Raw genomic sequence first — 25,481 nt, 5'->3', positions numbered from 1 at the left:
ACACCAGCATGTTAGCGTGTTCATTGTGAGCATTTTAGCATGGTGACATTGGTATGTCCTCACCTGCGCCTGCTACATTGGCTGTCAGAGTACTTCAAATTCATTTTGTCCTTTTTGTTTAACACGTTTTGTCACATCTACTGTATTTCATTAACCGAGACTGTACTTTTTTTTTTTTTTTTTTTTTTTTTGGATGTCTTTCATAGTAGAATAGTGTCTATGCATGTACATGTTGTTGTGTTATGAAACTCAAAAAGATGAGGTGGACACAAAAACAATAATAGCCTGACGGCAGAGCAGTGTAAACTTTATGCACTATTAACCTGAGTTTGAATAGAACCTGACTCAAGTATTTCCTTTGTCACGCCATGTTAAGATGACAGTTGGAATGAGAACTACAAGGGAAACATGTTTAGTCAACAACAGCACAGCTCAAGTGTACGGTCATTATTGAAACACATCTCTTTATGAATGTCACTATTTCAGAAATGGAGAATATTATTTTGTTAATGTGTGTAAACGAATGTTTAAATATATCCGTGGCTGGTTAGCTCAGTGGGTAGAGCAGGCAAACATATGCAGAGGTTTAATCCTCGACGCAGAAGGTCATGGGTTCGAATCCAACCTGTGACGGTTTTCATGCATGTATATTGTTTTGCTGCTTAGCTTTAAAAGAACAGTTTTATTTAAGCCAATGCCCTAATATATTGATGATGAAACTGGTATTATTATCCATGTCATCAAATGAAATGTTACAGCAAATAAATATATTAGAACAGAGCAAATGAGGTGTTGGGTATTAACGTTGCTGTTGAATGAAATGGATTACAGCACCTCACCCTGTCCTTTTTGTTTCCCTCCCACAGTCTGTGGTCCCAGCATCGACATTGGGAACGACATTGCTGAATTCAGGCGTCTAGAGAACTGCACAGTGGTGGAGGGCTACTTGCAGATCCTCCTAATTGGTGACAAAAACAACAACAACATCAACCAGGAAGTGTTCCGCTCCCTCAGCTTCCCCAAGCTGACGGTGATCACAGACTACCTGCTGCTGTTCCGAGTGTCCGGCCTGGACAGTCTGAGCACGCTCTTTCCCAACCTCACCGTCATACGTGGGCGCAACCTCTTCTACAACTACGCCCTTGTGATCTTCGAGATGACCAGCCTTAAGGACATAGGCCTGTACAACCTGAGGAACATCACCCGCGGTGCCATCCGCATTGAGAAGAACCCCGAGCTCTGCTACCTGGACTCCGTAGACTGGTCGCTCATCCTGGACGCAGAGTTCAACAATTACATCGCTGGCAACAAGCAGTCCAAGGAGTGCAGCGACGTTTGTCCAGGCATCATGGAGAACAACCCTCAGTGCAGAAAGACCATGTTCAACGACAACTACAACTACCGCTGCTGGAACTCCAATCACTGCCAGAAAGGTAAGCTGACTGCCACACATGATAGCTCGTCAGGGATCAAAATTGCAAATAGATCAGGCAGTCTAGCCTTTGGCCTGAGTTGTGTAGATGTGAATTTGGGAGTGTAATGAACGGCTCTGTGCCTACAGCCATGGCCTGCTACCTGTCACTTTAACTGCCTTAGCTGTTGTGTTTTGGCTGTGACGAAGAAGAAAAGCAGGGGGATGTTGTTTTGCATGATTGACTTGACTGCAGATCTTTGCTGTAATATATCTCAGGTTTTTATCCAAGTTACAGAAACATGAAGAAATAGATAAACACAGCTATCAGGGGAGGCTGCATTTTTTGCCCCAGCCCATGTCGTCGTTGAGCGAGGTTTTCTGAAGTTGAGCAACTACTGGCTGTCAAATGTCAATGACTGTTTACTTAAAAAACCTTGTATTTTAGGGTGGTTACCTGTAGGAAAAGCTCACATACCCAGGTGTCGTGTGGCGCTTATTTGGTTCGATGCAAGTTCAATTCAAATGTTTTCATCTGCCTAACTGAATTTAAAGAGTAAATGCTCCTGAGTTTAATTAAACTACTCCAGGCACCATGAGTGTGAACTCTCCCTTTGATTTTGTGTTTACGACTGCAGCGTTTTAGATGACTTGTTTTGCTGCTGTGTGTGTGTGTGTGTGTGTGTGTGTGTGTGTGTGTGTGTGTGTGTGTGTGTGTGTGTGTGTGTGTGTGTGTGTGTGTGTGTGTGTGTGTGTGTGTGTGTGTGTGTGTGTGTGTGTGTGTGTGTGTGAGAATTGTTTCCCTGCTGACTGGCGCCTTGCTGCAGACTCAGCATGTTGATGTTTTCAGTCTTGTGACATGGAACTGTCGCAGGACTGGACTGGATCGCATGCATGCACATACACACAGAGACACACACACACACTCCAAGCACAGGCAGAGATGCAGGCACGCACACATGCAAACAGACAAATTACAGAGATGCAAATCCTGTATGTCTGACATACACACATACGCCTGGCCTGCTTTGTGGGTGGTTTGAGAGGCTGAGTGTGGGCGTGCTGGAAAAGAAACCAGGAGGTGGAATACGTTAGAGCAAGACATGTTGGATAGATGGGGGGAGGGGGTGTCAGGTGGAGGAGCAGAACTCTGTGCTGTTTATCATTTCTCTAGTTAGCAACAAAACACTATAGAGAGTCCACAATAAAAGGCCTCTCCTTTCCCAATTGTCTGTGTTTATATGAATGGACATTAGAGCATTGAAAAAAAGGTTTTATCCAATAAGACTCATTATCACAGATAATTAAGCCATTCATCATATGAATTGTGACTCATAAGCCCTATCTACAGTTGTGTCTTCCCATGGGACAAGGCCACCCGTCTTCCCTCCTGCCGCGCCATCAACTTAACAACAACCGGCAGCTGTGTTGCTTTGACAAATAACTTCACAATTTCTATTAAGTTTGGTCATTCATGTATGCATTATCTCTGTCTGTTTGTATGATATTTATATTGTGTGAGACTAGGTATTGTTTGGGATTTTATCTGAATGTTATGATGATAAGATTGATGAAATTTTGTCATTATGACATTTTGTCTAGGATATATATATATATATATATATATATATAGGGGGGGGAAAAATACAGTATAGTATTGCGATATTTTTTGTGGCAATACTGTATCAATACACAGACGCCAAGTATCGATCTTTTATTATATATGTGTTGGTCAGTTGGTCTGCTTGACAATCTTATTTTGCATCAATAAAATTGAAGTGAGATGAACTAACAGAGAAATGTATCTTTTTAGATAAAACAGATGGTAAAAAAGTTTTCTTTTGGTGACATCATTTGAAATTGGGGAAAAATTTGAAGTTGGAAAAAAGGTAATACATTGCAATATATCGCAGAATATTGCAATATATCTATATATATCTATATATATATATATATATATATATATATATATATATATATATATAGATATAGATATAGATATATCTATATCTCAATATGTGGTAAGGAGGGTTAGAAGTGTAACAGAGACATTCCAGGGCCATCTTTCTGTCTCCACTCTGTTGAGACTACTGTTGTTTTTCAGAGGGTTGGGGCTGTGAAGGACAGACAACATATCTGGATATTAATTTTAAATAACAAACAACTAAATGCCTTAGCTAGTAGTACTTTTTATCACCTGTGCTAGTGAGAAAGCTGCTGCTACTAACTACTTTAATTATTACCACTACTTACTACTACTACTACTACTACTACTACTGCAACAATTACTACTGGTACTGCTTAGTCTACCACTGCTTCTACTAAAACCACTGTTAACACTACTGCAAGTACTAGTGCCACATTGTTCTTGTGTGCAGCTGTATAATGTCAGAGCCCAGCAGACACATGTATGCACACACACCTCTGCTCCAGTAGACTCTTGACTAACTCGTGTCAGCACAGTTAGTTGCGTATGTAGGAAAAACACATTAGCCTCTTTAATATTATTTTGGTTAAGTTTGTATTCTGTAATTGTGTTCTTTAACAGGAAAGAGTACAATGAAACACGAGGGACAAAATTCAGAACTCTCAGGAGAATGAATGAAGGCTCTACTCCGCTATCCTTGGACATAGGGGTCCAGATAATTTCACCACACTTGCCCCAAAGGCCCACGGTTGCAGTTTGTCCCCCGGGGCCATGTCTCTAGAACCTGACTAACTGGGCAGATGAGACACTTTTAGGCATGACTGATGTGTTTGTCTTCAGTTGGCATCTTCCTATCCAAGAGGTTGACATGTTTTGTTAAGTCAGTTTAAGTAGACTAAATATAGAAGAAGTGACTGACCCTGTAAAGATGTATAGGCATTCATCCAGGCTCCTGAGGCAGTGTGTCAGCCAGGGCAAATGGACTATCATTTGCTGCTGCTGCTGCTGCTGCCTTAACACAGCATTGATCTCAAACAACCGGAGCACTACTGCTCTCACTGCAGAGACTGCATTGTTGTGCTATTTATTAGGCAGTTTATTGAAGAAGTCTGGTGGTAGTAAAACCAGGCTTCATTAAAAAGAGGAAGGCCAATAGCTGGACAGTGTGTCAGTAATAACATAACATGCAGCAGTAAAAATAGCAAAGCCTGATGCTGATATACTTGGAATCTTGTCTGTTTGCTTGATTTTGTACCAGTATCACCAGTTGGTCCAACTCCAAGACCAAATTATGATGATTTTATTTGGCTCTTCTGATAACGCCCTGTATCAAGTTACAGTGATCTTATCTGGGATCTATTGTTTGAATGTGTGCCTTGCTCACAGGCCTTCTGCTGTGCTGGCATGAGATTTATCTGTGAGGCATATTTATTTCCAGATCCGGTCATTCACCCGATCAATAAATGATGGAAGAGAAAAATGCAAGCCCTGTTTTCATTGAGTTAACATAAAGGACATTCTTTCAGCTGGAACTCATTCATAAAACTGTTAGGAGGAAAAAAAAAGTTCAAAGCCTGTTTCCTTCTCTGGGAAAGTGGCGTGTTTTTTAGTCGTGGTGGTGGGGGCTACATTCTCCCATGTTTACTTCCCTCATTTGTTTTTTTGGAATCTGGTTTGGGTGTTTTGTCTCGTTCATAACTCATAGGCTTCACCTAGAGAAGAGCCATGTCCGTGCATGCTGGGAAACACACACACACACACACACACACACACACACTCTCTCTCTCTCTCTCTCTCTCTCTCTCTCTCTCTCTCTCTCTCTCTCTCTCTCTCTCTCTCTCTCTCTCTCTCTCACAAATAAACAAACAAACAAACCCACACACACACTCTCATTCAACAGCATGGGGGATGTTTTTCCGGTGCTTTGTATGGTCTGAGGAGATGAAAGCACATCATTAAAGTACAAAGTAGGTCTTCAGGGATTTACTGGAAGGAATTGTTGTCTTTTGTTAACCCCATGGCTGAAGGGATTACTCATTAAACTAAAAAGATTGTCTTGAAGGTTGATGCTAGATTAATTTACTGTACATGACAAGTCAAAGAAAAAAAGGCTTCTTTGGGTGAGCAAGTACAGGCTGGGATAAAGTATTTTCTGCAGTTTTTGCAGGAATCAGTAGAGGGCATAAATCATGTTATTTGCTAACAAAACAGGATCTCCATAAAGTTGAACTTTTTGGATGTCAAAACAGTGATCTGTGCTGACTCAAGGTTCTTGATCACAATGAATGGTCCAGTAGATTTATATTTCTGACAGAAAGCCCTCCTAGGTACTCTGGTTCACTGCAAATCACAATAGTGACAAGCTTAGTGCTTAATCACTTTTATTCAGCATACAAGAAAATAAAAAAAATTGTTTCTGCTTGAAATCTGACGGACAAATCATCTGGGTGGATATATTGGCCGATATTAGCTCATTGCAGATATATCTGTATGGTGTAGCCTATACTTTGGCTAATAAGTAACAAGAAATTGCAGTGCAGACTAGGGATAGACCGATTATCGCCCCCCTTATTTGCTTATTTTCAGGTTCATAATTGTATTTAGAGGTTATACCAGAATAGGTTTATATGGTTTAATTTAAAAAAAAAACAACATCATATTTATAGTTATAACGTACATGGTTCGATTCCAGCTGAGGACCTTTGTTGCATTGTATATGTCTCTTCGTCCGGTGTGTGTTGATTGGGTAAATCGGGAATAAAGTCTTCCAACAAATCTCAGCATATCAGATTGTCTGTTTACACCTTTTAGCTCTGTGATATTTGAATTAAAATGCTGTATACGTTGCTGTGGCATCAGTGAAATTGTGCTTTAGCGGAGATCCAGAAAGCACACTTTTAGCTGTCTAGCAGGTCTGTGTGTGTGTGTATGTGTGTGTGTGTGTGTGTGTGTGTGTGTGTGTGTGTGTGTGTGTGTAAAAGAGAGCTAAAGGTCTCTCAAAAGTGAGTAATAGAGTAAATCTTCAGATTGCGTCAAATACATTTTTCTATTAAAGCCATGTAGCATATTTTAATTCATAGCTTTTCAAGCTTCAAAAACCAAACATTCTGCAGTGCTCTAATACTAAATAACTTGGATACATAAACCTACAGCACTGAGCACATGGCACTTCCTGAATGTGCAAAAAATAACAGAATATGTAAACACAAATGTTGTTAGGCCTACATTAAATTGTAAACAGAAATAATCGATTATGAGCCTGCCGATTTTCGATGCCACATTGTCCATGTCCACGATTCGATGCATCGATTATTTGATTAATTTCAACACCTCTAGTAAGTAAGTGAGTTTTGGACTGAGTCCCATTATTAAACTTGTTAACATGAACTAGCTGATTATCAGTTTCTTCCTCACTGATATTTTTGGTGTTTTCAGTAGTGCACTATTATGTACTATCTCTGCTGTTATTGACCTGGAATGTGTCTGCTCTCTCCCGGCATGTTTGAGATGACGTAGCTGTGATGAATATGGAATGTGTTAAGGCATTGATATGGGCTATATAAAGTGTTGGGTTGTCTTTAGAGTATGGGACTAAGACATCGTTCCATTGATTAACTTGTTACAATGTTTCCAGAACCAGACACCCTTTCAGTGATCCTTATTTCAACTACACGTTCTCCCTGCACTTTTTAAAATATAACCAAAAGTCCGCTAATGTATATTCTCCCTCATCATTTTTCTGTTTTCTTCTGTGAGTAACTCAGCTGTGGTGAGGGTCTAATATCATCTGTAAGTGGAGTGCACAGTGACCACAACATTAGAGCAAAGCGATGGCAGCTGCATTACCACATATTCAAATTGGTCTCTGTTCTTTGCTGCTGTGAATATGCTGCCTGCATAACCGAGCAAACTGAATCCTTGTTCATAAAGCTACTATTTGTCCCTGGGACTTTGTGGGTAGAAGATGAACTAATAAACTACAGCTTGTCTCCGGGTGTTGTCATGACACTGAAAATTGAATACAATACTTATTACTCTGATATAGTTTCAACTGGGGTAGCACCATTCACAAAGGTCCTGTGGTAGTTTCCAATCTTTAGAAAGCTATTCTTAGAAGAAAGAAACCAGTAAAGTGTGTGTGTGAGGGGAGAAAGGAACTACGGCTACGTGTGTGTGTGTGTGTGTGTGTGTGTGTGTGTGTGTTAGCTCATTCATAAAATGAGTTTTGATACTGTTTAACATTCTTTCTCCCAGCAATAACTACAGAGGATAGAGAAAGAACATCTTACATCTAGATTTGCTGGTGTGTTTCTAGCAACTGCCATGTGTATCCCTGGACGTCATGATATAGCCTATCAGACAGAATTGTAGACTGTGTTGCAAAGATCAGTTTTACTATTTAACCAACAAAACTAGTCAGACATCTATTTGCATAAGTACAATTTTAAATTGGTTGACATGGGTATTGGAAGAGTGAAGGAGAGAAAGGAGTGAGAAAAGGAATAGATGATTTTGTGATGTACAGAGGCAGTGAGTGTTGATTTATACACAGCAGCTTGGTGCTAAAGCTTTGTTGTTCAGTTCCACATGATTCAAACCATCAGACTTAAGGCCCAGACACACCGACCAGAGTGTCGGACTGATCAGTCTCCCCGAGTTGGTCCAAAAAGTGCCTCAGAACACACCGAAGAGACAAGACGTAATACATCTCCATAACAGCAGGCGGCGCTAATCTGTATTGTCGGCCAAAAATGAAAACCGGCAGCTGATTGGACGAACGCGTCACGTGGTTCTGGTTTCTCCGAAAATTCAAAGCCAGACTGTCATGGCGGCTCGTTCAGAATACGATCTCATATTGTACTAAAATAGTTTCTAACATTTGAAGAGAGAAATAGACCGTTGCTGAATCTGTCTTCATTTCAGATCAACAAAGGTCAGTTTAAAAGATTTTTTTCAGATTTTGAGAGACTTTAGTCACACTCATCCCGCTCTCGTTTCCAGGTCAGCACTCCACCAATCAGATGGGTCATTTGAGTCCGACTGCAGTGCCTGCCCCGCCGATTTATACATGTCAAATCGGCCAAAATGAAGGCCAGAGTCGGACAGACTCGAGTCACCGAACTCTCCAGACTGTCAGACGGCCGATTATCGGCTTGGTGTGTCTCGGGCTTTAGTTTAAATCAGGTGACAAAAGTGTTTCAGTAAGTTCAGATATTGTTTCTCTGTATGTGTGTTTTAAAGTGAAGTGGCTTGTGCAATTCTGGAATTGGTCTATAAAGCTAATGCACAGCTCTACCTCCTAACGCATATATTGCATAACAACAACAACAACCTGCAACATACAGTTGAGGAGTAAGATACATACAGCCCATGTTACTCGTGGTGTATACATAAGGCAGCCGGGCGGAGCTTAGAGGTGTTTTTGATCAGAGTAAATTAAAATGAGAGGAGCCCAGCTATAGCATAGAGGTCAAGTTATTCCGACAGTCTGACTTGTGTGACCCAGCGCTTAGGGCTTAAGGAAGCCCGGTGACTACTAGTTCCTGCTAATGTCTGGCTAATGTCTGGCTAATGTCTGTCTAATCTCTGCTATGATTAGCTCCATACCATCATGTACTGAGTACACACACACGCACACACACACACACACACACACACACACACACACACACACACACACACACACACACACACACACACACACACACACACACACACACACACACACACACACACACACACACACACACACACACACCAGTCAAGGGATTGATGGAGCTTGCCTGAAAGTGATTGAGAATACTCTATCTTCCCTAAACTTCCCTCTACTGATGAATACGTCACTAAGGACCAATGTAAGAGACATTTAATTGTGTTTCTGCTTTTGGCAAATCGCCTTAAAATGCAATACACTTACCATCCACATATTTGCCTTTAATTTTTACTAAAACAAACCCTTACATTACTGATACATCGGGTTACGGTCTACTGTGTACCTTATGGCTGTTTCCTTTCCATTCGTGACAGAGCTTTGGGTTGCCAGCTAATAGCCACTCACACACAGGAGTCGAGCATTGCTGCCAACATGTAAAGCTGTATATATTTAACAGACAATAGCATATAAAATGTTAGCATGCACGTTTGACTCAATGTATCTTGGGGTTGCTCACCGTGATATCATGCTAAGAGCTAAAGGAGCTAACAGATAAATACATAAGTTTTCTTGAATAATCACTTAATCATATGGTCTTTAAAATAGCAGAAAACCGCAAAAAATGCATTCTCCCAGGAGGCCAAGATGATGTCTTCAAATGTATTGTATTGTTTTGTCCAACCAACAGTTTAAAACCTAAACATATTCTGTGTTACAATGATATAAATCAGAGTGAAGGAGTACATCCGGTTACCTGCCGGACGGATCATGCCATCCAGCATGTCCCAGGCCAGCCCTTGTCACACACGCGCTCTACCAGGATTGCACTTCTAAATGCGCGCTCCATTGCTAGTAAGGCTTTTACCCTGAACGACCATTTCACTAAGGAGAACTTGGATTTTCTGTTCATTACGGAGACGTGGCAGCGGGAGAACGAGCACTTTCACCTTAAAGAACTATGCCCCCCGGACTGCTCCGTGTTTGGGACTCCTCGGCTCGCGCGCCGTGGAGGCGGTCTTGCGCTGGTTTTTCGGGATTCTTTCTGCTGCAGTTTGACGGACACCGCTTCATTCAACTCCTTCGAGCTACAGATGTGTAAGGTTGGGAAAATACACCCCTTTTACTGTGTTTTAGTTTACCGACCTCCTGGTCCTGCACGTTCATTTCTTGACGAGTTCTCTGAGTTTTTAACGTCCATCATTAAACTAGATCGCGTTTTAGTCCTTGGGGATTTTAATCTGCATGTTGACGATCCCTCTTGTTCAACTGCAGCTGAACTGTTGACTATTATGGATTCTTTTAACTTTGTACAGCATGTTTCTGGTCCCACGCATAAAAAAGGCCACACGTTAGATTTGGTATTCTCTTGTGGCCTAAACATTGATAAACTAAGTGTTGAAGAATTTCAAATTAGTGACCACTACTGTATTTCTTTTAATCTGTCGCTTACCATGATGCCTACTGTCTGTAATGTTGTAATACAAAAACGCATCATTAGTGAGACAACAGCTAGTGAGTTCTCTGCCTCTTTTGACTCTCGCCCCTTTTTTGAATGTGATGATGTTGATTCACTTGTGCAAAGTTTCAACAACCACTGTCTGTCGGTTTTGGATATGGTAGCGCCTATTAGAAAGATCTCAGGGTCACAGAAAAAGGCCCTCCCATGGATAAATGATAACATTTGTAGTTTTAGGAGAAAATGTCGGAAGACAGAGCGTCTGTGGAAAGCCACTAAATTAGAGGTACACAGACTCTATTTAAGAGACATGATGCTGGATCTGAATGAATTGATAAAGCAGGCTCGCTCAGCTTATTTTTCTAACCTTGTGTCAGGAAATAAGAAGAATCCAAAAGTCTTGTTTGACACCATTGAAAATCTTATTGCACCTTCAGCTCCTCTTGTGCCTGTGTACACACATGAGGACTGTAACAATTTTTTGTCGTTTTTTCTGAACAAAGTACATGACATTAGGGCCAGTGTTAATTCTCCACTCATCAGTGTTTGTTCTACTGAGTTTTCACCGTGTCGTCTTGGTCTTCCTTCACTCCTGTCAGCCTACAGGATGTGAAGACCATAACAGGAAACATGAAACCGTCTTCGAGCCCCGCTGATATTGTCCCAACAACTTTATTGTTGAAAATGTTTGATATTGTCGGCCCCTGTGTGGAAAAAATAATTAACATGTCACTTAGATCTGGCTCAGTCCCTGGCTACTTCAAACACGCTGTGGTAAACCCGATCCTTAAAAAGCCCAATCTTGACCCTTCAGAACCTAATAACTACAGGCCCATATCTAAACTTCCATTTATCTCTAAAATTTTGGAAAAAGTAGTGGCATGCCAGCTGACCTCCTTTATGGAGAAGCACAACCTGTTTGATACTTTTCAGTCTGGTTTTCGAAAATTACACTCTACTGAAACAGCCCTTATCAAAGTCTCTAGTGATGTGATGATGGCATCAGACTCTGGCCGCTACACTGTACTTGTACTTCTTGATTTGACTTCTGCTTTTGACACTGTGGATCACAGTATACTGATCAATCGGCTTCATAATGAGATGGGACTCTCGGGATCGGTACTTCAGTGGTTCTCTTCCTATATTCATGACAGAACCTTTAATGTGCTGTAAACAATGTACAGTCGGATGTGTCCAATTTGTCCTGCGGAGTGGCACAGGGGTCAGTTTTGGGTCCTATTTTGTTTTTACTGTACATTTTGCCACTTGGTCAAATTATTGGTTGTTTTAAGGATGTATCGTATCATTTCTATGCCGACGATGTCCAGTTGTATTGTTCTTTTAATGACGCTGAGTTCCATCGTTTGTCTCTGTTCCTAGAGTGTGTGTCCTCCATCAAAGACTGGCTGGCCACTAACTACCTGCAGATAAATTCAAACAAGACTGAAACGCTGATCTTTGCTCCAGACCATAAGATCCCGCTGATCAAACAGCACCTTGGCTCTCTGGGCCCCTCTGTCAAATCCAGCCTCAGAAACTTGGGGTTGTGTTTGACCAGGCCATGTCTTTGGAGACACACTCAAAACAGCTCGTCCGAAATTGCTTTTATCATCTTAGGAACATCTGTAAAATACGCAAAATATTGTCAAAAAGGATCTGGAAATGATAATTCACGCTTTCATATCAACAAGACTGGACTACTGCAACTCTGTTTTTACTTGTCTGAATAAGTCTGCCCTGAACAAACTGCAAATTGTTCAAAATTCTGCTGCTAGGCTTTTAACAGGTGCTCCTCGAAGGTCTCATATCACTCCAGTCTTGTCGGCTCTCCATTGGCTCCCGGTAAAATTCAGGATTGATTTTAAGATTTTAGTGCTGACTTTCAGAGCCTTAAACGGTCAGGCCCCACAGTACATCCTGGACCTTTTGAAGCCGTATTCCTCTGGCCGGACTCTTCGGTCCGCTGGCCAGAACCTGCTTGTAGTCCCTAAGACTCGTTATAAGACCCGAGGGGACCTGTCTTTTGAGTTTGTTGCTCCCAGACTATGGAACGCCCTGCCCCTGTCCATGCGTCTGGCAGACTCTGTTGTCTCTTTTAAAAAGGATCTGAAAACATGTTTATTTAGGAAAGCTTTTGGCTGATGGGTTTTCACTAGTGTCACTTTAATTTCACATATGTATACACATTCTACATTGTTTGTTTTACCTCTTCTATTGTACAGCACTTTGTGATTTTATCTGTGAAAAGCGCTTTATAAATAAATTTTACTTACTTTACTTACTACATCCTCACATTTGAGAAGTGGGAGCCAGGTGTTTGTCAAGTTTTGCTTGAAAAAATGTCTTTTAATCAAACAATTAATTCATTATCAGAATAGTTGTCTATTGATTTTCTTTTGTCTGTCGACCAAAGCGTGTTTTACAGTAACCGCAGCCCAGCTGGCGCGCGCATATGTGACGTTATGAAATCACCGTAACTATTTATGCCTGCGCTGGCGGTTGCGACACTAGCTGCAGTTTTATCCTGAACAGAGGTGGCGCTAATGAGGAAAGGCTACCGACTCTTTCTATGGACTAGAAGAAGAAAAAGGAAAACAATGGCAGAACTGGCAGCAGCATATGGCGTTTTTCCATTACGTGGTATCTGCTCAACTCGCCTCGACTCGCCGCACTGTGCGTCCCTTTTCCATTGCAGATTTTAGTATCGCCTCAGCTTGGCTGGTCGTCATAGCGACTGCCGTGGGCGTGGCTTGGTAGCGTTGCATTTCCCCCGACTCATTTCCTTGTTCTCCTTCTCCGTAAACAACATGAAATCAACAAGATAGTTAACTTTTCCTGCTCCAGATTTCCCACCGTGGTCAGAAATAACAGGGAGACACTTTGTTTCTCTCACTATATGACTCTAGAGTTACTACTCGCTGCCAAGCTAATCGCCATCACTCTCTCACTTCTCCCTCGCTCACCAGCTCCCCACACACACACGGTGACTCGACACACACACCAGCGCACAAGTATAACCATCAGGCCACTTGTATGCTACGGAGAAAGCTCTGCGTGGAGCCTCCGGCAGCAAAAAAAAACACCGCTGGCTAAACTATTTAAAAATGCCGTCTGTCGCTAGCAATGCAGTGATCAGTGACGATTCTTTCCGACCAATCAGCAGCCTGCAGGAATTCACGTCACCTTCTCGGCTCGCCTCAGCTCGCTTGGAACCTCGACTGAGGAGGTACTAAAAAAAGTACCTGTTAGCAGGTACCAGGTACCCTTCTACTTCCGGTCCATGGGACCTTAATTCGGAAAAAATGTGAACGAGAGTCAATGAAGATATAATAATTACTTTTTTATCCCGTTTGAATTGAGTCATGGATTACAAATATGATGTTCATCAATTTAAAAGATCATTTTTCAACCAAAGAAAGTCTCAGTTTATTGTTAAACTGTTGAAGTATAAGACTGTGAAAACACGTAATTAGAAAGACTACAAACTTCATGGATGACGTCTGGCTGAAGCTACGATGTCTCTGTGTATGGTACCGGGGATGTAACGTTACTCTAATGAGCAGAGGATCTCGCTTGTTCTTTTGCTTCTCTGCTGAAAACACTTGACTGGATAAAACCCAGCAGGTAAGATTACATTACATTACATTACATTACATTACATGTGTTGTGGAACAGAGCTAAGCTAGCTGGCTGGCGAGCAAGCCGAGCATCAAGCCAGGTGAGGTAGATTGTGTGAGACGGGAGATGTAGTTCACTGAGCGGTTTCACACTAAACTAAGTGGTACTACGACAAACCTACGCCTAACTGAGACTTTCTTCGGTTGAAAAATAATCTTTTAAATTGATCAACATCATGTGTGTAATCCATGGCTCAATTCAAACGGGATCAAAAAATAATTTGGCTCTCCCCGTTCACTACTGTTCGTATTCCGAGTTAAGGTCCCATGAGGTCCACTGGAAGGGGCGTGACTTTGGCTCTCTATTGATGTCAATGCTTCGATTTGATTGGATGAGCTACTTGGTGGGATCAAGCCTTTCATTCACCATAAAAGAACTCATCTTAACCCAGCAAGTTTACAAGACAGACTTTTAGTCACTCTGAGAGTCCTGGCATCTGGTTGTCGCTGAACTCGTTCAGGCCTCCTGTTTCTGCTTTGTCGCGCGCCGCTGAAAAAAAAACCCAGCTGTGCGCGACCTCTGCTTGTGTGCCATAAATCGGGCGCACCGGCAGGATATTGCATCATTTTGACGTCACGATGGCACGCAACACCTTGGATGTGGCTAGTATAATTCACCTTTAAGCGATTAGTCGACTAATTGTTGCAGCTCTTTTTAGGTCTTACTGTGTGACTACTCTGGAAGGTATGCAGGGGAGTGACACCTGCCAGAATGAATTATTATAAGTATGTAAGAAGGACGCATCAGTCAGTTGTAAAATGATATAACCCAATGAATCGAAAGTAAAAGAAGCAAAACATTTGTAATTCTAATTCACTCGTCAAGCCTGAAACATATTTTGATCTTAGTTGACATGGCTCTGTCTAGTCCTCTTTTTAAATAGTTCAACAACAATATAACTAGGTCATTATGTTGGCTATACTATAACTATGTGTAGTTGGTTTATCCAACCCTTTGGTTTGAATCCAGGCTTTGAAACAGCCAGTCGCATATTCTGGTAGTCATATTTTGCTTAAATGATCTGTGAGAAAACTGACCCACTCTTCTTATAAGCAATCAGTAAAATGTCATAGTTACACTTGATAGCATTTGTGAAGAAACTTACTTTTGGGGTATTCTGGTCCTTTGGGAGTTTTATTAAGAGTTTTATTGTTTTCACCGACAGCAGATATACTAAAAGCAGTTATTGGTCGTCAAAACTAAAATCACAACATGATGATGGACAACTAGTCGTGCACCCCATACCCTGAGCCAGAACCCGGAGGCTGTCAGAGCTGGTAATTACAGGGACTGCTTTGTAACATCCATGACTACTTTTAGTGAACAGTCACACCCATCCCTGGAATTCCTGGAAGAGAACATTACTGCTTTGGCTGTGTTGAAGTGCCTACTGTAATTATGTGGCCTTTAATTGTGCTTTGTTAACACCGTTGGATTGGGATGCGCTGTGACCAGGGACTGAGATGAATCTCTTGTTTGTGGATTTGAGGCTGGTTGGAATAGTTTGTGTTTTGTTATAAAGGCTCATTTGATTTTTCATCTCTGATTTTACTCAGCCAGGATCACGGTAGAATTACATTGAAAGAGAGGAAAAGGGCAAAATACTTTTTGTGTCCTCTAGTTTAGTCTAGACTAGTTTTGCGTTATGTTTATGTGTAATTGGCTAATCAATTTGTCAGGGATGTAACAAGAACTCAAACAAAAACATAAACTGTTGATACATTTATCAAACTTTATTCCTTGATTATTCTGTTCTTTTTGTTGTGTCTCAACCACAATAGAGTAGTGATGAGCGGGGGGATAGAAGGATGGGCTGAGAGCATAGATATTGTTCTATAACTATGGCTGGGAGGCTGTACTGCCACTTTTTACACACACACACACACACACACACATGCATATATTCCTGACTCTTTGTGTTTATGTGTTTACTTGGTGTGGGAAGACAGAAATATCTCTGGAATTTGATGAAAAGGATGAAGGAGGCCAGTATAAGATTCCCGTTCACCTTGAGGCGGCCTGGCCTTGTTGGCTGTGACCTACAGTACCTCTCTGGCAGCCTTCAAACATGTTGGGAAACTTGTCACAACCATCCTAGCTTACACTACACTTGATAATAGAGAAAGCCATTTTTTGCTTCCCGATACCGATTCTGATACCTGAACTTGCGCATCGGCCGATACAGAATACTGATCCGATACCAGTGTGTCATATATTTTATTATGTTTTAACAACTGTATACTACTATCCCTGTATGGATGTGATATGATTTCTATCTTGTCTGTCTGGCTCAGGTTAAACTCTATGTGAAACATGAACAAACACTAGCAATGAATGCCACAGAACTTTCTTTTATTCTCCAGTTTGACAGTCAGTTATAACGGAAAAACAACATAAATAAACTACTTTTAACGTAGATTTTCTTTAGGGCTTTATTACGTGGTATCGGATCGGTGCATAAACTCCAGTACTTACCGATACCAGCGTTTTAGGCAGTATCGGAGCCGATACCGATAATGGTATCGGTATCGGTATCAGACCATCTCTACTTGATAAGTGGAGATTCCCAAAGCTACCCTGTTCTGATGCATTACCTTGTATGAAGAATGTGATGTATCTTAACTTCTGACTAAACCCAACTACACGCAACTGGGATGTGTGGTATAATCAGGCTGAAACCAGAAGAAGTCCGTGAAATAATGCTTTTAAAATTGATATTATAATTGATAACTTGCTGGACTGGATGAAGCCTGGTCACCAGGTACTTAACACCCACGTCATATACTCCCAAAACTGTTTTCACTGAATGCTCCAGTTGAACCTGCAAATGTGACTGGTGAATGACACCAACTATAACAACATCAGTAGTTGTACAAGGGCAGAGCAGTTGATGAGTTGAAATCGAACAACAACATAATAATATGATGCAGGACCCAGTCCAAGTGAAAATAAACTAGCAACAGTCAGGTTCAGGATTGGCTTCATGGTTTCTCCTGAACAGAAACCATGAACAGAAACAAATACCATTCTGGAGTTCAGTTACTTACATCATTATATTAACAGTAAGGGCTTCAACAAATTAAGGATCTGTTGTTTTAACCATAGTTCTTAGACCTACAGAAGAACTGCAGCTCCTGCTTTTAGTATGAATAGGAAATATGTGAAAATCACTTGTGATGACAAACATCATCTGTATTTAGTTAAACTGTAGTGATCCAAGGGATCCGTTAGTGGTTGAGACTATCTTGTTATTGACTGGATTTTGAGCTCAATCCTCTTCCTCCTTTCTCTACAATGCTGCCGTAGCTCAAAACTGAGCCCAACATGTGTTGCCTGCATGTTACATTGCAGCAAAGTATGTTCATCTGTTGCTTTGTGTACAATTTGGATAATGTGTTTGGATTAGCTAATGCTTTTTTTTCTTTCTAGAAAGATGCTTCCAATGATCTTTAATGCTATTGTATAAAATGTGCACTCAAAAAGACATGCAGAGACACACACATCTCACAAAATCAAGATTTGTCTGTATGCTACATTGTATTTACAGTGTTTAGGGGTTTATTGAACTGTCTTGAATGATAAAATAAGGTTGTGTGTGAGCCCTCATCTTTGTCCCATTACATACTGTGCACAGGACATCACAGACTGTTCATTACAGTCAAACCTTCATCATTGGGTAAGATTTCAATAGTCTTGTTTGATAGACATAACCCTCAGAAGTTATATTTTGGCCATTGTTATTTCTGCAACTCTCTTTGTCCTTCTGAAACTGTAGCCATATGTGATGTCTGTTCTAATCTTAACTTATATTGAAGCTGTGGGTATCAGGAAACAGGTAATGTGATAGTGCCTTGTTAACCTCATCCACCCTGTTATTGTCTGGCCTCTGTGCAGGCTGAGGGGACCAAAGTATTTGATATGACTTGTCTTTTCCAGGTCAGTCAGCAGGAGGATGCCAGGAATTCCTTTTGTCTGTAGTTCTCCTGTAATGTCAGCTGATCTGACAGATGTTTGTTCCCAACAAGTCTCACAAGGTTAACTCTTGGCTCTGTTTAGACTAAAACAGGATATTTTTCTGATGTGGTTTGGTATGCTTTGACTGGTAAATATAAGATGATAGATGTGTCGTGGACTAGGGAACTTGATAGAATTAACGTAAAAAAGTAGCTGTTAAAGTGGTATGCAGAAAGGTATATAATAAATAAATTAAAAAAAAAAATTTAAAAAAAAAAAATATATATATATATATATAACAACTACTAATGTGTATATATATATATATATATATATATATATATATATATATAGCCTTGTATGGTCACCAAACTGGAATAGTATTTTGCACTATAGGGAATATTTTCGTACATAGTCTTTAATCAGTCTTTTGTGTGAAAATAAACTTACTTCATATGCAAAGCTGTCGGCCTTCCTGTCTGAACCTCCAAGACGTAGTCTCTCTGGGTAGAATTACAAATGGATAATAAAAAATTAATAAGAATAGTGTTTGCAGGTGTGAAGCCGGTAGTGGATTGTGTCCTTTTTTTTTTTTTTTTACCGCTCTAGTGACTCATACTTGTTGGTCGGGAACTGGGATCTGGATAGGGTACCTCTAACTGATCAAATGGGATGGAGGTTACATGCACAGCAGCTGGATTCTTGTGAGTTCATGCGAGAATCGCAGGATAACAAGATCCCTCGAAAATCCATATTTTCATGCTTCAAGTAATGCGTCAATCAGCATCCTGTGAGGAGCCATTGGCAGCTACGGGTGCAGTTTAGGTGCGTGTGTGACAACCGTGGTCGTTCAAAACCGCAATGGCTGACGTGATAGATGGTTCCTCCAATCACCTGCCAGGTATTTTTTTTGAAAGGGCCTGCCCTTATCGAAGGAGTTTCCAATGACAGCTTCTCAGAAGGTTCTGTGTAACAATCCATCTGGCGCATCAGATTAGGATAGAGGTACCAAGGCAACGGATGGCTGTGGATTGGACTGTATGCTGTATGTCGTGTAGTGGATATTTTATGGAGGAAAAAGCAGGGGGAATGTTTAAAAAAAAAAAAAAAAAAAAGAGTGGAGAAAAGTATTGCTCCTGTAATTGTTGTACAATCCTGCCTGCCAAACCAACAGAGACCCCTGCCGGTGTTTTGCTATATCCACACTAAGCCAGCTGAGCGTCTTTAGCTCTTTTAAATATGTCGTCAATTTTCCAAAACTATACTACTTTGCTTGCACAGACTTGGTCAGGTACTGTGTGCCAGTAATGTTTAGAAACAACTTTTCTGTTGCTACTTTCTCTAGAGCAGTGGTTCTGCTTGCTAACAGTTACAGTTACGGTGGACTTGATATTTAGATATATTTCTTTATTGAAATTATAGTTTCCATTTTATCAAAGTAGTTGAGCTACTCTACAGTCTTTCCATGCATCCCCAATCAACTGCAGAAGTACCCATTAGGGTAAGGGTTCCCTGGTTGGGAATCACTACTCACACCATCACACTACAGGTGACCTGTATTTATGCAGCAAGCATAAAAATGAGATTTGATCCACATTCTCAGGAACTGCAGTCCATTTTGGTATAATGTTGTGAGGTGACAGGCAGTAGGGTCTTTACAGCTCTGTGTAAATCTCCTCTTATCGAGACAATGAGACAGAAAGATACACGTGTCCAGCTTTTCGTCACTTACAGGAAAGATGTTCTGGCAGCGCTTCACCTCTGTTAGTGTAATTATCAACAGGAAGCCTCAGACCAAACATCTGCTGTGGGACGTCTCTTCACACTGGGAGGAGGAAATCCAGCATTACATTTGATATTCAGCAACATTGTGCAAACAGCTCTTTACCTGTGCTATACAGCTGGTGCTAAACGGTAATAGTGCCTGTACTTGCCCAAGTTTCCGCCTTTATGTTAAAATAAACTAGATATCCGATTCCCCTTAAAAGTCTTGTAAAGCCTTTTGGAATGGGAAATATATTATTTTATTAATTTAATCAGCACAATACCCGGTGAAACAGTCTCTATGATTCATCTAATTGGGATCCAAAAACGGCACCAGCCAATGAAAAGTATACCTTCTGTCTTGTTTCCAATCATTGTTTCCATCCAAATGGTGCACAGGTTTAAAGCAAATTTCCCAAAAACCTGTGTGCATTTTCATCAATGAGCGCGCCGAGAATATTCTCAAGAGGGCTTGAGTAACTAAAAGAATTCCTGTAACTCTGGGACATGTTGTTACTATGTTTGAATGTAGCGATTTTGATTGTTCATGGTTTTGGCAGCCCAGACACAAACATGGCTTTTAGGATTGTTGGTGTGCTCACTCTTTGTTGTTGTCGTCTCTGTTGCTCGAAGCTCTTTGAGAGCAGCCTGTTTGTCAGGCTGGACTGACTGGCAGGTTATCATGTCTGTGTGGCTGTCCAATGCATTTGAACCGTTGAAGTGACTGGCTGGTTTTGGTGTCTGGTATCTGCTGGGAGACTCAAAAGGTGACCAGGATAGTGCTGGTCAGCCATGAAGAGCTGTTAATGGACCGAATGAATGGAGAGTTTTGTTCTTCTGAAGCAAATCAGCCTGTAGACAGAGCACACACACACACACACACACACACACACACACACACACACACACACACACACACACATAAGCACGCACGTACGTGTGCGGCATGGAGTGTGTGGAGTCCATCCCTTTGCTGTACCTGCTTATCCTTGAGGGTCACAGGTTGGGGGCTGAGCTCAGCTGACGTTGGCCCGAGAGGCGGTGCACACCCTGAACAGGTAGCCAATCAATCAAGGGGCTGACACATAGAGAGGAAAGCAGCACCCAGAGGAAACAGGCACAGGGTAAAAAAACAAAACCATATCCAGTTTTATTGTTTGTATCTTAAAAACTGTACGTTTCCCTGTTGTACTATGTACTATGTTAATAAAGTCTCTTAGAATTTGAATTTGAGAAATTACAGCTAATCGTGGCCCAAACCAGTTGGTTTTAGACTCCTTTAATTTCAGGCTGAGACTCAAAGTTGTATTGCAAATACACTGAGAGAGGCTGAATGTAAATGACCGAAATGGTGCAGATCAATATTCTTTCATCCGCTGGTCAGTAGTAACACAGTAATGTGTTGAGGGGGGTGGTGGTGTAGTTTATTAATTTCCAGCATGATTATGTTTGGAATAGAAATCTGGATTTTCCTTTAATATTACTTCAAGGGAGAATCAACAGGGACTACATCTGCTGCCCAGTCTTTCTGTCTGGCTGTTCGTTGGTCACGGTCTATCTCATCCCTGTTGCCCAGTTCCTACAATGATATCAAAGCCTGACACATGTTGGTCTATACGAATTGTTTGACTACTATGTAAGGATGGTTGCATCTGAATTCACAAATCATACAATGTTGACATTCCAAAATCACTGAAACATTTTATTTAGAACAAATCCTGTAATTAGAGTTAGGATATTTTTGATATTGATATAAGGTGAAAAGCAGTTGTTAAAATATAATTTTGAAAATACATAGGCCACAACAGTCTTATAATTATGTTTAGAACATAATGGTACAGCCCTATTGGGACGGGTGATTACAAAACCAAATCATACAGGAAGTTGAAGGAGCCCCAGGGGCGTCACCAGGGCAACACAATTAATGGAAAAAAAGACATCACAACCCCAATATTGACCACAGCAATTTCCATCTAACATCCAGATCAAATCGAGTTATCTACTAGAACTGCAAGCAGTTATGACGGGGCCCAAGCCTCCGATGCCATTCGCCTCCGATGCCATTCGCCTCCGATGCCATTCGCCTCCGATGCCATTCGCCTCCGATGCCAGTCGTACGTGACGCCCCGGGGAGCCGCGCAAGTCGCCCCCGATGACCTGCAAAGCTGTGCCAATGCGGGACCCAAAGCATTACGGGGGCGTTGGTGAATATCGAGAGGTTTGATGCACGAGGTCTGAGGTACTCTGCCGTTGCAAATGTAGTGGTTAACAGTTCATCTCCATGCATATACAGACTACTTTTAACAATTCTCTTTAAAACTTCTTAACCCCCCTGACCACAGGGGACAGCAGAGAGAAATGAGAGAGTGACTGAGAGGGTGGAGGGGGGGAGGCAGGTGTGGCGGTTGAAAGAGCAGGGGAGGTGGTCAGGTTGTTGTAAATGGTGTCGTAGGCGCCGATTGATGTTTTCCTCCGTGGGTGCTCACAGGCGCACGTCGTTTAAAAAAAAAAAAAAAAAAAAGTAGTCAAAAGTTGTTTGCATTTCAAAACCTTAGGAAATGGACAGCGGCCGACACGAACACACGCGCCCATGAACTCGATAATAAAGCCGTAAAGTAGGCTTTCAACTCAGGACAGAACCACTTCTCACAAATACAGATAGGATTGGAGATGAGAAGTTTAACTGACACGTAACCGCGATCACCTTCGTGGGAAATTAAGAATCAATGCCACCAACATAACCAATCACACTATGGCAGACTCTCCACTTAGCACCAACTGCAATGTTTAATTGCATGGTATCAGCGCATATGAATGGTGTTGATTTTGGATTGAAAAAGTGGGAGAAAAGAGTTACATGTGTCCACTGTGAAGGTTGTAGAAACTTTGTCAGGTGGGTTAGGAAGTTTGTTTATTGTAGAACACCAGGGGAGCACACAAAAGCGAAAACCAAAAGGTAACGGTAGGAGGTAAACATCAGTAAATATTGAGACGTGAGCTGCAAGGTCTTTGATACATTCCCATTGCAAATATTCCATTAACATTAACAAAAAACACGTATATGTTGATTATAGCGCACCCTAATGGCCGATCTTCGCCAAATTTGGTACAGTGCCTCAGAGCGGCATGCCAAACGGTCATCACAGTTTTGTGTTGATTGCTTTTACTGTAGCAGAGAAATAGCAATTGCAAATTTCCCATTGAAATGCATTGAGTTATTGGGCAAAACAAGTAAACGTTGCTTATAGCGCCCCCTAAAGGCCGATCTTCGCCAAATTTGGTAGAGAGTATCGCAGTGCAATATTGAACGAGGATCTCAAGTTATTTGCTGATAACATTAAATTTAACAGAGATATGATATGATACGTGTGTGGTAGCTAGCTAGGAAAATTTGTTTGGTTGTTAAATTGGCATACTTTAACGTAGCAAAATTCTTTCCATAACTTTTTGTCCGGTCCATCTGGAGATGCTAACTACCCGGTTTCGTGCAGATCGGTCGCACGGCCTAGGACGAGTTCAAAAAAGTTGGTTTTGCACATTGCGCGATATTGCGGAAAAACTTTGCGCGGAAATGGGCGTGGCCTACATCAGGTAATTCAGCTTGATTCAAGGAACACGTGGATGTAAGAATTTCTAATGTGCAATGTGTATTGTGGGAGTTAATAACAAAAAACCATTATAGTGCCACCTAGTGGTCCACATGTGTAATTTTTGGTAGTTGTGGTCCATGGCCCATTGTCCATCTACCTTGAAAATTTTAAGTTGTTTACATTAGTGTAAGTGGTGAATCTAGAGTTGGGTCACATTGGGTCCCATAAGCCACGCCCACTTTGACCCCTCGGTACTCCATTCTAGAGATGGCCTCAGGATTGGCCCCAGATGGTACCCATCAAATTTCGTATAAATCGGCTGAGCCGTTCATGAGATATAAACTTTTTGTAGTTGTAGCGCCCCCTAGTGACCAATTTTCGTAAAATGCATGGGGTACCTGAGGGTCATCGCAAAGAATAATCTAAAGTTTGGGGTTGATAGCATTTATTTTGGCTGAGATATGGCAAAGTTGGTGTTTTCATAGTTAGATACACAAATTAGTTTGTGCGTTTATATGCGCAATTTTTATCGTACAAAGATTCCTTTTATAACTTTTTGTCAGGTCAGTCTGGGGATGCTAGGTTCCAAGTTTCGTGCAGATCGGTCGCACGGTCTAGGAGGAGTTTGAAAAAGTAGGTTTTTGATAAATTTAGTTGGATCCAGGGAACGCGTGGATGTATGGTTTTTGAATGTCGGGTGTACGGTGTGGGAGTTATAGGGCCAAACGCGTTTCTGTCCACTATTGCGCCAACTAGTGGTGGAAATGGGTCAGTTTTTGTGCCTGAGGTCCTTGCGGGGTTTTGGACCAGTCCTGAAAATGGCAACCCCCCACCATGTACGGTTTAGGCTGCAGTCAGAGTTTTAGGCGGAGAAGAAGAAGAAGAAGAAGAAGAAGAAGAAGAAGAAGAAGCAGAATAATAATAATCAGTAGAAAAACAATAGGGTTCCACGCTCTGCTGGAGACGTGAACCGCGTTGCCTTGCAACACGCGGTTCCCATGCCCCCTCGGGCTTGGACCCCTAATAAAGCCCAAAACCCCAAGTTTGAACTTGAACTTAAAGATTTTTTTGATCCTGCAAAACCACAACCATGGATAGAGAAACATTTAGTTTTTCTATATTCTTATTGTTATTCATCGGCGCAAATCCTTAGTATTTTGCTTCACCTCCTGTCTACTCTTACTCAAAAATGTGTGATATATTTTTTTTAAAACATTTTTTTTTTTAAACTTCAAACCCCAATCATAATATTCAAGAGAATTAGTTAAAATCATGGATCGTCTGAAACGGTTCAATGATTCAAAAGTACTGTTTGCCAAGTCTTAAAGGGTTAGGGTCTTAGGTGGGGTTTTATTTTGACAAAAACTCGTTAAATGCAGGTCAGTGGACCTTTTGTGGGTCTGTGACATGGCAAAGACTGAGGATATTAATCACATTGAAAAAATACCAAATGTCATTTGTCCTAACAACATAACATGTGTAGGTTAAATTGACACTTATTACCTGATACAGATCTGTGTGTGTTTTTGATGATGATGCTGTCATCAGTCTAGACATCTGCCTTTGCCTGTTATTGTTGTGCTGTGCTGCTGAGTTGTACACACTGCTAAAGCCTGGAGCGTCATCACAGCAACTGTGTGTCTGTGTGGGACATCCTGTTCCTGTCACCCCGCGTTTTGACCCACAGTAGCCAGAGTGCTGTGTACTGACCGAATGGAAAAGGTGAACTGTTTTAGTGCCTGGACTTACAATAACGTTCTACAACCCACCTTTGAATACCCATTTCAGACTGACGAAACCACACTGTATTAATAAAGTGATTCAAATCAAATGTGCCAAAAGATAACATAATAAAAATAGGAAGCACAACATTTCCCTATGCAAATGCTGTGATAACAATGGTAACCACCTGTGCCAGCCAGCAAAAAGTTCCGTTGGATAAGTCTATGAGATGACAAAAAAATGTAGGGCGGCAACTATCAATTATTTTCATTGATGAATAATAGGTTGATTATTTTCTCGATTAATCAATCAGTTGCTTGGTCTAT

The 25,481-nt window shown here is 41.3% G+C and overlaps 1 protein-coding gene across 1 annotated transcript in view; it reads left to right on the top strand.

The window, feature by feature from the left end:
- Nucleotides 1–25,481, top strand: part of igf1rb (insulin-like growth factor 1b receptor) — a 60,792-nt gene that overhangs the window by 8,158 nt on the left and 27,153 nt on the right. The window contains exon 3 of the mRNA XM_028585839.1: nucleotides 867–1,433. Within this exon, the coding sequence (XP_028441640.1) occupies nucleotides 867–1,433 (567 nt within the window). The remainder of the gene's footprint in view (nucleotides 1–866; nucleotides 1,434–25,481) is intronic.

The sequence above is a fragment of the Perca flavescens genome, chromosome 1, assembly GCF_004354835.1.
Source record: "Perca flavescens isolate YP-PL-M2 chromosome 1, PFLA_1.0, whole genome shotgun sequence".
NCBI lineage: Eukaryota > Metazoa > Chordata > Actinopteri > Perciformes > Percidae > Perca > Perca flavescens.
This window is presented reverse-complemented; position numbering and strand designations above follow the sequence as displayed.